The sequence below is a fragment of the Pyrus communis genome, chromosome 2, assembly GCF_963583255.1.
Source record: "Pyrus communis chromosome 2, drPyrComm1.1, whole genome shotgun sequence".
NCBI classification, from domain to species: domain Eukaryota; kingdom Viridiplantae; phylum Streptophyta; class Magnoliopsida; order Rosales; family Rosaceae; genus Pyrus; species Pyrus communis.
Genome location: NC_084804.1, coordinates 32,622,656 through 32,639,369, shown reverse-complemented (window position 1 = coordinate 32,639,369; position 16,714 = coordinate 32,622,656). Strand labels below are relative to the sequence as shown.

Below are 16,714 nucleotides of genomic sequence, written 5' to 3'. Positions count from 1 at the left end.
CGTAAATTCGTGTTCCAGTTAGCTGGCGGCAACATTACCTCCACGAGCTCTTCATTGCCTAACCGACTGTCTCTCTCTCTCTCCAAATCTGAGGGACTCCATTGGGTTTACTAAAACACAAAGAAACCAATCCCATTGCAATTCCACACGGTACGTTTCTTGTTTCTGAACCGCTCGCTTACTTTTCCATAGTTTTTTTCTGCTACTGCATCTCTGTGATCGATGGCTCTTGCGACCAGATCCGTTGAATTGGGCTCCTTTTTTTTTTTCTTGGGTTTTCTGGGATCTGATTGTGGGTTAGATTAGATCCATCTTGGAATTTGATTGCTTTTTGTGTGGTTGATCTGGAATGTCAGTGGGTCTGTATGTAGTTGATTTGCAATTTTGTTGTGGATTTGAATCAAGGTGACTACTTTTTTGTATATTTATGTTTTTGAAAAAATGGGCTTTACCCAAAAGAATTGATACATTGCTGTTTTGGTAGTTCCATAGTTCAGTGAATTGTGAGTCCTGATGGTTTTCAGTTTCTCTCTCACTGAATAGAGAAATGGGAATGCACTAGATGATTTAATTGTATTTTCGAATGCGGGCACGAATAGTAGCAGGACCCATCTCTGTGTTTCCATTGAATGACTTAACTGCTCGGTAAGCTTGAACTCGAGGAAAGGCAAGCGATATGTGTTCGAACAACTGACTCCTTATCTCTGTGATCAGATGTTTAGTCTTTTTGTAAGGCAGACAAAGTTATTATATTAGTTTGTTTGGAGCTTTTACAAGCATGATTGTGATTTTTAAGTTGAGTTGTTTTATATTATAAACATATGTATAATGGAAATGATTATTTATTATTTTTGGCATCAATGTGTTGAATCATACTTGAAATTAAACAGTTTTAATTTATTGCAGAATTTCAGTTTCTTATTTGTTTCAATTTTTTCTGTTTAGAGTTTTTTGTTCCTAAAGCAGGTGAAACCGTCCGGCTTCATATGGGTGTAGATGGATGCCTTTTTGGAGGCTGAGGGGTAAAGACTCTACAGTGGCTGGTTGAACGGAGTATATAAACAAATGGCTCCCACTAGCAAAGCTGATAAGAAGGCAGGAGATGTAGCTGCATGGATGTTCAATGTTGTAACTTCTGTTGGGATTATAATTGTCAATAAAGCTCTGATGGCTACATATGGCTTCAGTTTTGGTAAATTATTCTTCTTTCTTTTTAATGATTGATTTGATTTGAGTCGGGTTGGGTTGTTTCTGATATGAGTTCAGGTTTTGGACAACTATATCGTTTAAAAACTAAAGCTTAGGATTAAAGTAAAAAAGCTTAGGATTAAAGTAAAACCTTTCTTGCATTTCTTCTGCAAACTTTATTAAAATTAGTAAGAAAATGAACGCGGCATTGTTCCCTTTTGGACGTCAAACTATGATGGTTATAGAGCAAAGTGACAAACATGTTATCATGGCTTTTCTTGTTGCACAAATAGGTGGCCAGATTATAATACAAGGTAATTTTGTGCATCAAATTTCCAGGAAATTTGACCGCATATACAAAAGTCTTGTGATGTATGTTTTGTAAGTGTGATGTCATAAATGCTTTCATTTTTTTTTTTTTTTTTTTAAGATTTCATACTAATTATGAGTTAATCTTGAGACCGAAGTTATAAGTCAACAGTCAACACTCATGATAGTAGAGCATTGGAAGTGGATAGAATATTGGGGAGGGTTATGGGTTGAGTGGTAGGACTAGAAAGGGCAAGGGGAGCATAGGAAATATAATGTGCAAGGCAGATAATGACCCTGCTATTTGATTTTCTTTTGTTAGTAGCCAGTCAATTCTGTTATGACATAAGGTGTAGTGAATACTATCACTCACAAGATCCAATATTTTACCTGGAGAAAAGCTGTAGCTAGATTTAATTTTCGGCTAACCTTGAGACAGTAATGGTTGTGGGGAAAAGTAGGGAGTAATGGCATTTTTTGCATTTTTGACCTTTGAATTCATTAATATAATTGTTTTTTATTTCATTGATACACATTTAGAAATCTTCTATAACCTTAAACTTTCTTTATCAATTGGTTGTTTTTCTGTTTACTTGTTTATAGGAGATATGAATCTAGAAAACTTGTATAGCCATAAGCATGCTATTTATAACTTGTATTTATACAAATCTAAATTGAAACAATTTGCAGCTACAACATTAACTGGTTTGCATTTTGCTACGACAACTTTGATGACGCTTGTTCTAAGGTGGCTGGGATACATTCAACCCTCGCATCTACCTGTCTCTGAGCTTCTAAAATTTATGGTCTTTGCTAACTTCTCTATTGTTGGAATGAACGTGAGTCTAATGTGGAACTCGGTGGGATTTTATCAGGTATAGCTAGGGTTTTGATGCACCTTGGGTTTAGCTACTAAATAGTGCAATATATTTGGGAGTTACCTTTCTCTAATATAATTGACAGATAGCAAAGCTGAGTATGATCCCCGTGTCATGTTTACTGGAAGTTGTTCTCGACAAGATCCGTTACTCAAGAGATACAAAGTTGAGCATAGGAATTGTTCTCTTGGGAGTTGGTGTTTGCACCGTCACTGATGTGAGTGTCAATGCCAAAGGCTTCATTGCTGCCTTTATAGCTGTATGGAGCACTTCGCTACAACAGTATGTAAGTTCTCCATTCCTCAGCACAAGCTGCAATTTTGTCAAGCTCTTAAATTTTCATATTTGCTCATCTAAAAGTTATATCAATTTTTAATTGCAGTATGTGCACTTTCTTCAACGGAAATATTCACTCGGTTCTTTCAGTCTGTTGGGACATACTGCTCCGGCCCAGGCTGGATCTCTTCTGTTACTCGGCCCCTTCCTTGACTATTGGCTGACAAACAAGAGGGTTGATGCCTATGACTATAACTTTGGATCTATGGTAAGTGTAATCCAATTTATTATTGTTTTGTGATTACCATAATCATCTTAAGCTGACTGTACCCAGACTCAACCTTAGCATTACAAGCATCATTACAAGCACCATAATTTATAGTGCATTAATATGCATTTTACAGCTGAAATCCAGCATCGAGCTACACAGACATTGGTAGCATTTCCATGTTTTCTTCTGCACCTCAGTCATGATGGGAATATTTGAATTAGTAACATGAGCTTGAAAAACTTTTAGCATATGATATTGTTAATATAGAGCTTTGCTTACTTTAATCTGTACAATTTCAAAGTGATTAACTTATTCATTTGTCTTCGAGTTTTAAGATGTTTCGATTTTACAGAAAGGTCGTTCACAGTTTTTTCTGAACCCTTGTGTCCGCAGATGTTTATAATTCTCTCATGCACAATCGCAGTAGGCACCAATCTCAGCCAGTTCATCTGCATTGGAAGATTTACCGCTGTGTCCTTCCAAGTACTGGGGCATATGAAGACAATTCTTGTTTTGATCATGGGGTTCTTTTTCTTTGGGAAGGAGGGTCTGAATCTGCATGTTGTATTGGGAATGATCATAGCTGTGGTTGGGATGATTTGGTATGGAAATGCCTCGTCTAAGCCCGGTGGAAAAGAGCGTTGGAGCCACTCTCTCCCTACGAGCAGGCAACAAAAACACGGTGGTTTTCCTGAATCTACTGAACATGATGGAAAAGTTTAAATTCATTCAGTTTAAGTAGAAATGGAAGATTTCAGGAAATTCTTAAATGATTTGAGGCTAGAAACCAAAATTTCTTCTAATTATTTATCCTCGTAATTTCTATTTCTTGCCCTCCTATTCACTCCCATTGGGGGAATGAAATGGATACATCAAGATAGGGGAAAACTCTACCAAATTTTAATTTTTTTTTTTTTTTTGTTTACATGATCATAATCATAGTGATTATTTTTCTGGCTCTCTATATTTTCGGCTTTCTTTTGAATCAGAAGGTACCTTGAGTGCTTGTCGGATTATTGTTCATTCTTAACCATGTCAGTAAGCGTGCATAAGATACTGAACTGTAACTTTTCGGATTATCAGCGGTTGCCCCTACACCCCTCAACAAAAATGGTTGTGTCGAGCGAAAGGCTTTTTCAAACTCAAAGTTAAAACATTCGCCCTTGCATCCGAGGTCCCGTGTTAAAAGCCTAGATGAGATTTAAAAATCTGACATGAAGACTTGGATAACAGTTCAAAAACAAGATTGAAGACTTGGATAACAGTAAAAACACAAGATAGAGCTCAGTCAGCTTGTCTGAACTCTCATTTACACAAATCTCTTTCCATTAGGGACTGTAACGTCTCGTTGGAAAAGAAAATTTTGACAATATAGACACCTTTATATCCACAAGAACAAAATGTATATCCACTTACCTGCAAACTCATAATCTCTTTAAAGGGAACAAAGATGCAAGTATCCGTTGCGTATATGTCTCACATGAAAAAAATTATACACTGGAAGAAGCTAATCGATATCATATGGAAATACTACAACCCAGTTCTTTTGCGGCGGTATCAAGAAATTTAATATGCATTCCAGTCGCAAGTCTGCTATGTGCTTCCCATGTCAAGCACTTTTCAATATCAGCTTGCCAGTCAATGACATCTAAGTTAAAATACTTATACGACGGACCATGGATACCATTTATCTCCACCGGATTAGGGTTAGGTCTTATTGAACTGGCTTGCAAGATATCACGGAGAACTGATGTGCTCAGAGCACGAACATGTGCACTAGGATGAGAAAGGCAGCGGATGGTAGCTGGCAGACGACACTGCATTTATCGAAGCAGATAGATCACATAACTAATCGTTTCTCTTAAACATTAGAATGAAATAATTCTCAAATGTCCTAGGAACATAACAGTGATTGTATCAACTAGGGGTGGGTACTTACCTTTAACAGGTTTGAAAGGCCATCAGCGACCGCCAGCCCAGATTCTCCCCACTCTAGCATAGGCTGAATTGCTCTAGCTGTTGCTTCCAGTAGCTGCCCATTTATAAACAGATTGATGCTTTAAGACATTGAAGGTTAATGAAATTGAAAATTTATACGGACTCACTCTAGGCTATGTGGAAAACAGGTAAAGAGCACGAGATAACTGATGAAGATAGTATCAGACACATATAGTTGTAAATGAGGATCCAAATGAAGCTAAAATGTACGAGAGTTGCAAAAGATGACAGTAATATGTCAGCTTTTCATGAATGTACGAGAGTTGCAAAAGATGACAGTAATATGTCAGCTTTTCATGGTACAAGAACGAGATTTGATTCTAGTTTATGAACCCAAAAACTTGAGGGCTGCCCAGAGTTGAAACTGACAGAAGATATGATTATCAAAGAAGAAAATGAGATTATATGGGAGAAAATGGTGAAAGAAATTCACTTGCCAAACCCGATTTCTTTGGAATCTTGGGTCTAGCTTCACCAAGTTTAGATTATCAATTTGTTTGTTTCTCTTTTAATGTTTTGAGCCTTCGGCAATCTTATGTGTACTTATAACGAATATACAACTCAAAAAAGCTTTATCTGAGATAAGGTCACTAGTTGAGGATGGTTTATGTTTTGAAATGTAAGGATGGGAGATCACGTGACTGCCGGGTGCTGAAATCCACCTTCAGTTCGGATATGCAGTGTTCATACAGTTTCCAAAAAGAAAAGATAAAAAGATACTAGAATTCATGTCTCAGATTAGTTAACACAAGTCATAGGCCACAAACATCAATGTAGTCGCATGTTTACCTCCAGTTGAGGTAAGGTGCAAGCTTCTCCATCAACAAGCATCCCATCGGTGGCACGCAAGAGTAGATCTGAGGCACTTGACAAAATTACCAATGACTCTGGGCTATCATGAATTCTCATCAACTCCACAATCAATTTCACAATCCGCTGGTTGATTCGCCACATCTTCTGACCTTGATCATCATCTTTGGCAATCCAAGGCTGCAGTTCCCTCTCCGCCTGAAAAGAGTACAAGGTCATGAAACCAACTAAACCAATGAAGCCACCCCAGAACTAATAATGGAGAATGGTAATCCAACTGATTTACGACTATACCAGGAAAATAATGCCAAATAACAAAGCCACTGTTTTGACACCAGCCAAGAACAACTCTTCCAAAATCAGGTGTTGAAAACGAATTAACAAGAAAATAATGTTTTTGGACTTCGTTACTTTGCAATAAAAGATCTAGTTTTCAGTATATATCAATGAACTCGTACATGGTCTCACCTGAAAAAATAAATAGAAAATCATGTAGTTTACAAGTGAGACAAAGTTCACACCTGAAGAACGATTGCTGTGGCTGCTTTTTTGGGTGTTGCTGACACAACATTGCATAATGCATCAACGACCTAAAGTTAGAAAAATGAAATAAAAATTACATGTCAAACATTATACATAACGGAAAAATGGCAACAATATATCAAATAAAGTGTAGTACAAATGTATCTAATGAAATTACTGATTCAGAGCAGAATATAGAAATGCGGAACCTGCTAATAATATTGGAGAAGATTATCATAACGGTGATGCAAAGTGACACAAGAAATATAATATTACCTGCCGCCATCCTTGTTGAGCAGAAGTGCTTTCTGCAGAAGGTTGGGTTTCAGGAGCTGCAATTAACTTGTACCACAACAGCGAGACAACGGAGAAACAGAGCTCTTGTTTCTCTGCGAGTACTGATCTTAGAAGAACCTGAGCACTGCAATTAAATCCTATATGCCTGTCCATGGTAAGAAAGTTGGCCAAATCCGAAGCATCTAATGGGAAACTTGCAACACCTTTACCAAAGGTATTTCCGGACCCCTCATTTGAACGTGATGCACCAACAGATTTTCGTTTAGATTCTGAATGTGAAGAATCCTCACAATGCAAGGCAGATGGCTGCCCAACAATGGAGCATCTACTGTTTCCACCTTGACTGAGTTTTCTGCCTTCAAAACACACAAAGGAATCCCTCCAAATTGGAACTTGCATTAAGCGTGCTTCCAATGGTTCAGCCTTGTTAACAATAGATGCAACAGCCTTGCTGTGGAAATCAATAAGGTTGTATAGTGATGATGCCCTGGAGCAAATTTCAGTGTCCCACTTACAGCGCATCAAGACAGACAGCGCATGCATGCAAGCTTTCGACCATCTAAATAACTCAGAAACATGAGCGGCAACCATAGCTGCTGCAACTATCTCATTTGAACTGTAACTCCACGAAGTGCCAATTGTAGATGGCTTCAGCAAAAAAAGTGCTTCCAAGATTGATAATATTCTGCGTGTGTGACAAACTGCCGAGTCTACACTACTTCGAAACTCAGTAGTGCATACATTTACTTTCGCAGGCTTTGCTACATTTTTTGCATTTTTAGAGTGACTATGATTAATCCCCTTTGAAATCAAAGGGAACAACTGAAGCTCACATGCAAGAGCACAAACAGCAGCCAGAACATAAGAATCAAATGCTGCTACTGGCCCTTGTTTTTTGGTCGTTTTAGTTCTGTCTCTCTGCATATCAGACATCTTATCTGATTCTTCAATGCTCTGATTTGGTGGGAAGCTTTCATCAACTCTTGCTTTCTTGCTACCATTAGACTGCGCTTCATGACTGACACATACAGTTAACACAACAAAAAGTAGACGTGAAGCAAGCTCTACTGAGGCACATGATTCTAAGAATAGTGAATGAACCATTGTACGCAGCTCTGCAACAGCCAGGTTTTTTGAGGCCGGCCCCATACCAAAAAGGTACCTTGTTTTCCGGTTTTGCTCTCTAGAGGACTCAGACGGAAATGTTCTCTGAAGAATCGCTTCAACAGTGGCAACAAATATCTTCATAAGACATGCCTCAGAAGGACTTCCGCGAGGAAGATACTCCAAGACCTTGAGGAGGGGTATATACAGATTCCACGATAAAATCGGAGGTTGTAATGGAGTGGCAACAATAATCTCAGGAAGGTCAACTGCAGAGGAACTTAAAGGAATGAGGCCATAGGCAGCTTCCCATATGGTACAAATTCTCCATTCAACCTCAGGCCCATGGGCACAGAGCATAGAAGCAATCCCTTGGGCAGTAGCTTCAATTGTAGCTTCCGCGGCAGGAAGTTCGATCTGATCAATCGTATTTTTGAGGTAGCATTTAGGTTCAATTAGTACTTATTCGTTGAACAAAAAATATATGATTAAAAAGAGCGCCAACAAAAAAGAAACTAGATCAAAGTGCATTTTAGCAGCTGAAGGATAAAAACCTGAATACAAAAAGTTATTAACTGGTACCTGTTTCTTGTAGCTTGAGATATAACCACCCAAAGGCTCATGCTGAACTTCAACTCCATCAACTTGTCTTAGTGGAGGGAAAAGCAATGCAGGCTGTGAGAGTATTCGGAAAAGTAAAGCTGCCGCAGCATCAGCTGCTATACCTGCTCTCATGGACATTGCAGTCCCAATTGCCCGCAAGAAATGTAAATGCATCCAGTTCCTAGGAAGCTGCATGAATAAAAGAAAAAATGCAATTAGCCAAAAGTGCTGCATCCATCAGTTTTCAGAGCTGCTACAAATCAAATACTTTCCACTAAAAGAGGACGAGAGAGGGGGGACAGCTTATGGAATTTTCAGCTTATTAGTGGACTGCTGTTCTAAAAGCTTGGATATATTTACATTTGTCTACACAACAAGGCATGCATTAAAAGATTAAAAATTGATTACTCTATTTTATTCAACTGTACATGTTACACAAGTACATCACTCTATCTCTTGAAGTATGTGAAAGTGCAAGATTTGGAAAACGGCATGTCCCAGAATCTTAAGCTGTTTAGAAGTGGCTAATGATATGCAAAGGTGCACTTTTCCTTGTCATGCACCTATTATCAGCAAAGCAGTATCTCACCACTAATTCCATTAGAGTATCAATTACCCTAAATGAGGGAAGCATAAAATCCTAAAGTTGTCTAACCGGGCAATAGAGCAGAAAGAAAGTGAATCATAGGATCAATGTCACCTTTGCAAATGTGACAGCCATGTCCCACCATTAGTAAAGAATCATGGGGTGTGTGAAAATCACCACCCAAAATTAAAAACGAAGCTTTCAGCTTTTAATAAATGTAATGAACGCATAACTATGAAAATTTCAAGGATGGATTAAAACCAGTAAAAAGACCAATCGCCCACTCCAAATAGATACTCCAAAACAAGCACAAAGTTGCCACCCCACAAACTCGCAAAGAATATATGTTTCTGAAACTTCCATGCCAGCTAGGAAGCACATAAAAAGAGTGAAAGAAGCAAAGCCCATGACACTACAAAACCGATATGAAAATTGATAGAGTACTATCAGACAATGTAGTAAATGGTTTCCCACTATTTTTTGTTGTTATGCATGTGGTGTCAATCAAAATAATATACTCCCACTTAATTAGGTTTTTAACAGTCAACAAATAACCTCAGAGGGAACTCACTAGATCTGCTTCTGCAGCATCTACCAGTTAACAGGAAGGATGCCTTTCACATCGTGACTTCGCATAATGTTTCTGAAGGTGATATTCTAGGTATCTTAAATGTCAATAAGGTTGAAAGGTTGTTTCTTTATCAGAGCTTAAAAAATGTATCCTTTTTATATGTGCGTAAGACCACTGAAAGATTGTTTCTTGATCGCTGAAAGACCACTGAAAGACCTTTCATATAACAGAAGTATCAATAGTTCTGTTCCTCACCATCTAATGCTAGCAGAAATTAGATACAAATGTGAGGAGAAAACCATTTTAGAGATATTCTTGCTGATCAATGGCAATTTCACATTTACTAATTGATTGCTATTTCCGATTGAGAGAAATTTGTCCATCATAAAGCATGCCATGCATGAGATGCCAAAAAAGTTGTTGCTGAAAAAATGAAGATAGTATGTCTTCAAATCAAGCTTGATATTGATCACCAGCATAGCATCAGATAATCTTCAAATATTTGCAATCACTAGTGTCCAGCTTACCCTTATGCCAGATGCATAATCCTCAGCAGCACGAAGTAGTTCCACAAGCTGTACAGCTGCATCAAGTGCATCAGGAGCCCAGGATGGTGGTGCTTCTAGAAGTCCAAGAAGAAGTCTTTGGGTGGCACTTGGAGTAGCAATGGCATAATACCTATTGCATGGTGTAAGAAATGAATAAATATTAGCAAAACTCAGTCAGGTACACAGAGCAACTCAGATTCTTTTCCTTTTGTAGTGGCTCGAGAGATGGAATTTTGAAGATTTACCTATGAAATAAACGTGCATAAGGCTCAAGAGCTGGTAGCCCTGCCACTAGGTGTTCATCCAAAGCTGTAGTTGGAGGAGGAAGAAGAAGTGCAGGGACAGCGACTGCTGTCAAAGTAGCAGTCTCATAGCGAGCAACTTCCTCGTCGCAAACACTTAATATAACTCCAGCACCGTTTGCAACAGCCCACCTTGGAGTTGATGGCATGAGCTGTGGATGTTTTCCAGATCCGCGAGAAGAAGCTAAGAAAGAGGAGAAAATAGAAAAAGAAAATGAAAGTCATTCATAGTGGACTCTATATAATATAAATAGAGAGGATTTTTAGGATATCTCAATGCTATTTTCCTTTACATTCCACCAGAATGTTATGCATAAACTGCATGCAGTCAGACTCTGTGTTACATGTTAACTGATTCTTGCAGAAAAAAAAAATTTCATTTAACGTATGGCGCTCAAAAACAATCTAATGAATACAGCAGCAACATTGCATTCTATACTAGTGAAGGAAGATTTAACTAACCAGTTGATGGTGGCTTGAGTTCTCCAGCAGCATATTTTCCCATAACCCCGCTGCACCTGTAAAGAACACACAGGTTTTTAAATTACATGAGATTGAATAAGAAAAGTAGCAGCAAGATGAAATGATTTATTTAACATTTGATAGCTTTTAAACTTTCTTTTGAAATTGTGAACAATGAGTAGTACGAAACTGCTATTGAACTAATGAAGAACTTATCTCCAACATAAAAACATAAATAGCCACAAGGAATGTTCCAACCTCCTTCAGAGCTTAATCTTCTACAGGTCTACCCTTCTATCATTTACATGCACGGACATAGAATTAAGAAATACAATAATTAAGAATGGAATACAGAAATATAAGGTATCCATGTCTTCCTTACTTTGCCTAAATCCCTTTGGAATTTAAAAGTCCCTCACCCAAATATATCCTTAGTGAATGTGACAAAAGCGCATGGTTCAGGTTTAAAAAGTAGATACGATGCTAAGACAATAATAACAGAGGTTCACATGATGAACTTACTGAATACAAACATTAAATCTCATAATTGCACCGAACCCTAATAACCCATTTCCTTTCCGTAAATTGTACTCGTCTAAAAAGCTTTATGAGACCAGTGTGAAGATTAAAGTCCTCCAGCTAAATCTAAAACATTCAAATTTAAGCTACAAGATACTGTTTCAAATTGTTGACAAACAGATTGCTAACTGTCAGGCAGTCATAAGTGTTGTCTACCTAAGTTAGAAAATCAAAAAATTAACAGACTTTGGAAGCTTAAAAATCCTAGCTTTTCTTTAGTGGAGTTATCTATTTAAGAAATTCCTGGAGGGATGAAAACAACCCGTTACCATGAAAATTGCTACAAACACCCACCAAACCCATGGGGCAACAAAATGATTTTGAATAGTTCACGTGTTTACTATGTCATTGGTCAATGTAACATTTGAACAATAAAAAACATTTTTGGATGAAGTGCTGCTTAATAGGCAATACGTACGAGCAAACCTTTGTTGTTTACTGTTTTACTTTGATTGGAGTGGGTTTCGCTTTGTGCATATACACATGACTCGAAATCAACACCACAATGGTTATGACATTGACTTTCAACAAAAAATAACAATACTCAATCAAACTACGCACTCACCAGCGGAAGTAATCACTTCTGATACCTAGAGGTGCAGCAAGCAATATATCAGTAATCCAAGGAGACAACGGCCTTATGGGTTTCTTCTCTTGTTGTACCAAAGGTAAATGGCTGGATTCACCATCTCCAGAGTCACTTGTTGTGGCATGGCTTCCACTGCTGCTTCTTTCTGTTTCATTATTCTGTTGTTCCGCCTTGTATATGGGGCGATTGTAATGAGTTAAAATTCGCAAAATCTCCCCACATGCCAAAGCCCACTGCTCAGAATACTCCTGTGAAAAACGGGAAGATACAAATAAGTAAATAATTAAATTAAAAATACTTCTGAATTTTCTGCTACATAGAAAACATTCCTGTTTCATCAAGAAAGAAAGTGTCGGTATTAGATTGAACTGAAAAATGAAAACTCTTAATCTGATATGTTATCACCTCACTGCTTGGGCAGACCAATGATATGAACGAAGCAAATGGAGGGCTACTGCTCTTATAGGCCAGGGTACCATCAATGATGCATGAAATAATTGGAAGGATAACAGCATGTCCATGCTCAGGGTGATGAAGAACAAACATAGCTGGAATATGTCCAAGTAGAAAAGCATTCATTATGCAACCACAAAACGGCATAATATAAGCTGCAAGTTCTAATCAATCATATAATAATTAACAGGGTAGAGTATGAATACCTAGAACATCATCAAAGAGACGCTTCACCTCTGATGGATAACGGTTGCGGATCAGCTGTCAGCAGACAATGTATTAGTACAAACAAGGCGGACTGCACTAAGACAATGACCATGACATAAACACAAAGAGCTTACTTCGGCAATATCCTCAGGAAACTGTTCTGATGTAAACTGACCAAAGTAGTCCACATATGCAGTAATTTGTGCCTACAGGAAGGTAGAAGCGATAAGGAAAGCATTTTTTCAGTTCTTGTCAGAGGTTTAGAGGCAGAATATAGCCAAAAAAAAAAAATCTCTGGAAAAAGAAAGAAATTGATCTTTTCCAATCGCTGATTAGTTGTCATGAGTCTATACCTAGGGCTGACTTTATTACTTTTATATTTTGTAGTAAGTTATAGACTATATCTGTTTTTCTAAGAACATCTCCAAGGGATTATGCATAATTATGAGGCAAAGTCATCCTTTAACAAACTTGGTGGCATTTTGCCTCTCCCACATATATACCTCATCAGAAAGTTCGTCACCCAAAGGATGAGACAGTACAATTTTTGGCAACCATTACTGTCTTTAAATTTTCATTTAAAAAAAAAAAAAAAAAAGGACTTGCCATTCCTATTGTACTTTTTATTACACAAATTGTGTGGGCTATTTACCTCATGCTTCTCAACAACAGAAATCAACATGAAAAGGAGGTCACATGACAAGTTTGGGTCGGATCCACAATATTTTCACCTTTTACTACAGAATAAATCAAAGAAATAATGGAGTTGGATTGCTAAGACCCTCCAGATAATACATCATGACAATGGTTTATGAATTACTAAACTAAACTCTTAGCGACATTATTTCAGGGTAAGGGAGAAGACAGATTGTCTCTTTGGGTGGAGTACAATTAATAGATGCTGATTATAAAGGTTCACCTGTGGTCTTAGATTCTAGGTCTCCTATCTAAATCAACTCAAATATGAGCCTTCAAAAACTAGTAGTCCCAACTCTGGCTTCAACTGAAATACCTAGCTCAAATATTCACCCCTATTTAAGAACTGTTCTGAGCAATATATATCATAAGTGCATCAGAGGTTACCTATGAAATCACACTAAACTTAAAATTCCTTTAGGGTACGTTTGAGTGATGGACTTCCAAATTCGAGGGAATTTAGGCAAAATGAATAAGAAATGGATCACAAAAAGTTAGACAGGACATAGGAGGAATCAGAAAATGCACCACGTGAGCATTTCAAAGGTGTGTAAAAGGAATTTGTAATTGACTCCTTCAGAGTAGTCATTTGCAAATCCCTCTCACGTACCTTTTGTAATGCTCATGTGTGCATTTCTAATCCCTCCTATCTAACTTTTTGTGATCCATTTCTTCATCACTATGCCTAAATCCCTTGAAATTTGGAAGTTCCTCACTCAAATCAACCTTAGGGCATGGTTGGTTGTACTTGTATTCGAGATTTTTGTCCAATTAATGAAATAACTGGCACACTTAATAGTGGAAGCTGGATACCTACTGTGGCATTTCACATAATTTGGTTTTAGCAGCATGTCAACTTTTGTGTCGTATAGCTGCAATTAACATAAAGATTCATTCCCTCAAATCCCATGTATACAGAATAAGTCCGCACAAAGCATGAAAACTAGAATAGATCGATATAAAGAACAAGGAGAAAAATCTGTTTATTCAAAGTCTACCGTCCCACTAACTTGTAATTCAAACTAAACCAAACTTCTTCACATCAAGGGATGAATGACTGCAAGCTTATTCACATCTATAGGGAGAAGAACTATGTGGCAGACTGTCTTGCTGCCTCTGGTTTAAAGTTGGAGTTAGGTTGTCATTATTTTGATACTGTACCAAGAAGGGTTGGAAAGCTCTTGTTGGAAGACACTGGTGGGTTTTAAGGGCCTGTTTGGGATTGCTTTTGGAGTGGATAAAAGCACTTCTGCATTTGGCAGAAAAATTTAAAGTGTTTGTGTCAGTGTCAAGGACTTTCTGAAGATACACTTCGGAGCGCTTCATTTTCTTTTTTTGGTAAAAACTTCAACATATTTCGAATAAAGGCACTTCAAGCCAAAGCATTCTTTCTACAAAACCAGTCCCAAACAAGCACTAAATACCCAGAGTTATGCAATTGTTGGGTTTCGGCCCTCCTTAGCACCAAAAATAAAGCCACCAAACTGGACATATATTAAGAAGACAATTCAGAGTAGTAGTCAACATGGACGCTCACATAGCAACAGAGCATGAGAGGTTTCAAACCCAAGACCTCTAGGAACCAGTACCATAGTGGATGACCCTTAAATTTCATGAGACATGTCAAGCTAGCAATACAAATATAGACACTGAAAAATATAATATAATTATGTACAAGATTAGGAATAAAATTTGTATTCACCTTCCGTGGTAGGGTGTCCTGCGGGGGCGGCCCAAACAATGAGGAGAACTGAAGCCGATCAAACCATCTTTCAGATGTAGCAGCCATAGAAGCTTAATCTCCCAGATAACCTTTAATCCAGTGTCAACGCCAACTTTGCAACGAAAACAAAACAACACATAAGAGAGCCCACAACGCTTTCCCTTCCACCCGCTACCAATCAAGAATCAAAATTTTGTAGTTTAACATCCCAGCATAAAATTACTTCACCAATCTCCCACAATTAAACAATAAAGCTGGTGCTACCCAAATAATTAATCTGAAAAAAAGTGGGTAATCCAACCCTCTGTTCTTCACAATCCAAGACTCTGCCTCTCACAAAATCTTCAAAACTTTCAAATCTTGATAACTTAATGCCACATTACTGCAATCTGATTGCTGTGAAAGCAAGATACAGCACATAAATTTAGAAACTTATAGGAAAAAAACACAACTTCCAAAAGATTGCCAACCGTCCAATCATTCACATGAACATCAAATTAAAAAAATAAGAAAAATTAATGGAAATCAATAAACAAACCCATGTGGGTAGTTATGAACTAGCACCTAAACATTCAACTGAACTAATTTCCTTCTCAAAATCTGGCACATGAATGAAAAATACCAAGTTCTAGAAATTGGGTTGGCTTCAAAATCATATCCTTTTTAATTAAAATGCAAAAACACATCACAGAATACAGAAAATCAAAACTAATTACATGCCACAACTGCAAAAATCCGAAACTTCCCATAAAATAACTGAAATAAAATAAATACCTGGGGTTTCTCTGAGAGCTATTCTGTTGAAAGGTTTCGGCTTCGGATCTGTATGCAGGAAAATATTCACTGTAAAAATCAGCTTCGTTATTTATTTTCCTTTTATCTTTCTTTGTAGTTGGAATAATTGTAAGGTGCTGTAGTTTTGGTAAGAGAGCTACAGAGAGAGATAGAGACAGAGAGAGGAGAGAGAAAGAGGAGATCTTTACAAGGCCTTAGGCTTGCTCTCCGAGGTTTGTGCGTACGTGGCAATGATATTTATCTCTCGCCTAGGGCCGAATGGCACGTCATGTCACATGCATGGATGCCCATCATGCACACATGACATATACACACATACTTATTAAATATATGTCAAATGACGAGGAAAGAGAAGAAATATGAGAAACTCCAAACTCGGACAAGCACTGAGGCTTGCCAACTTTACTTTATTGTCAATATAAATATAGAAATATACTTCCAAAATTAATAATATAGAAATATTTTTTAAAATATACGAAAAATCTCACCTACAAATAATTGTCTCGGTACTGCATGAGGCTACAATATATTTTTCATGTCCAAATCAAATGGCCAGAGGGGGCACGCGCCCCCTCAAGTTTTTGGTCTTGGAAAAATAGTGGCCTGAGCATGAATTAGGATCCTGCTTAAATTGTAGTTACATTTAGTTGCTTAATAGGATATCGAATCGGACTACGGTAAATAATAATCAACTCACCACCACTAACTCTATCATTCCCTCCTCATTCAAATCACAATGAGGCAGATTAACATAAAGTTTAGTTGTAAGAAGGATCCCTCCTCCAATACGTCTAACAAATTTGACATCCTAGCCCTATGCACATATAATTATCTATTTGTTCATGAAAACAATATTCTCTAAAGATATAATCGAAATGGCACAAAGGGTGTGGATGTTCACTAAGCACAAATGGGTATGGGTTGGTCAAGTGCTCGACGACATTGCT

At 37.7% G+C, this 16,714-nt stretch overlaps 2 protein-coding genes across 8 annotated transcripts; one reads left to right on the top strand and one right to left on the bottom strand.

The window, feature by feature from the left end:
• Nucleotides 1-3,692, top strand: LOC137725829 (UDP-rhamnose/UDP-galactose transporter 6-like). 6 transcript variants are annotated; one of them, XM_068464629.1, is made up of 6 exons: nt 1-150; nt 967-1,192; nt 2,188-2,372; nt 2,461-2,661; nt 2,758-2,919; nt 3,316-3,692. In XM_068464629.1, the coding sequence occupies exons 2-6, from the start codon at nt 1,066-1,068 to the stop codon at nt 3,643-3,645; spliced, it is 1,005 nt and encodes a 334-aa protein (XP_068320730.1). In that variant the 5' UTR covers nt 1-150; nt 967-1,065; the 3' UTR covers nt 3,646-3,692. The 6 variants fall into 6 exon arrangements, with proteins under 6 accessions (XP_068320730.1, XP_068320727.1, XP_068320731.1 ...); XM_068464626.1 differs by having other exon boundaries at nt 946-1,192; XM_068464630.1 differs by lacking the exon at nt 1-150 and adding an exon at nt 182-405.
• A 633-nt stretch (nt 3,693-4,325) lies between these two features.
• LOC137725828 (protein GIGANTEA-like) lies at nt 4,326-15,976 on the bottom strand. Of its 2 annotated transcripts, XM_068464625.1 has the most exons (16): nt 15,747-15,976; nt 15,274-15,368; nt 14,952-15,143; nt 12,688-12,759; nt 12,553-12,607; nt 12,299-12,441; nt 11,870-12,141; nt 10,726-10,781; nt 10,207-10,447; nt 9,941-10,091; nt 8,236-8,445; nt 6,529-8,070; nt 6,252-6,320; nt 5,710-5,928; nt 4,862-4,954; nt 4,326-4,739 (listed from the first exon to the last, which is right to left on the bottom strand). In XM_068464625.1, exons 3-16 carry the CDS (start codon nt 15,036-15,038, stop codon nt 4,440-4,442), a joined length of 3,510 nt encoding a protein of 1,169 aa, XP_068320726.1. In that variant the 5' UTR covers nt 15,039-15,143; nt 15,274-15,368; nt 15,747-15,976; the 3' UTR covers nt 4,326-4,439. The 2 variants fall into 2 exon arrangements, with proteins under 2 accessions (XP_068320726.1, XP_068320725.1); XM_068464624.1 differs by having other exon boundaries at nt 14,952-15,368; nt 15,747-15,975.
• Between the last annotated feature and the right edge of the window lie 738 nt (nt 15,977-16,714).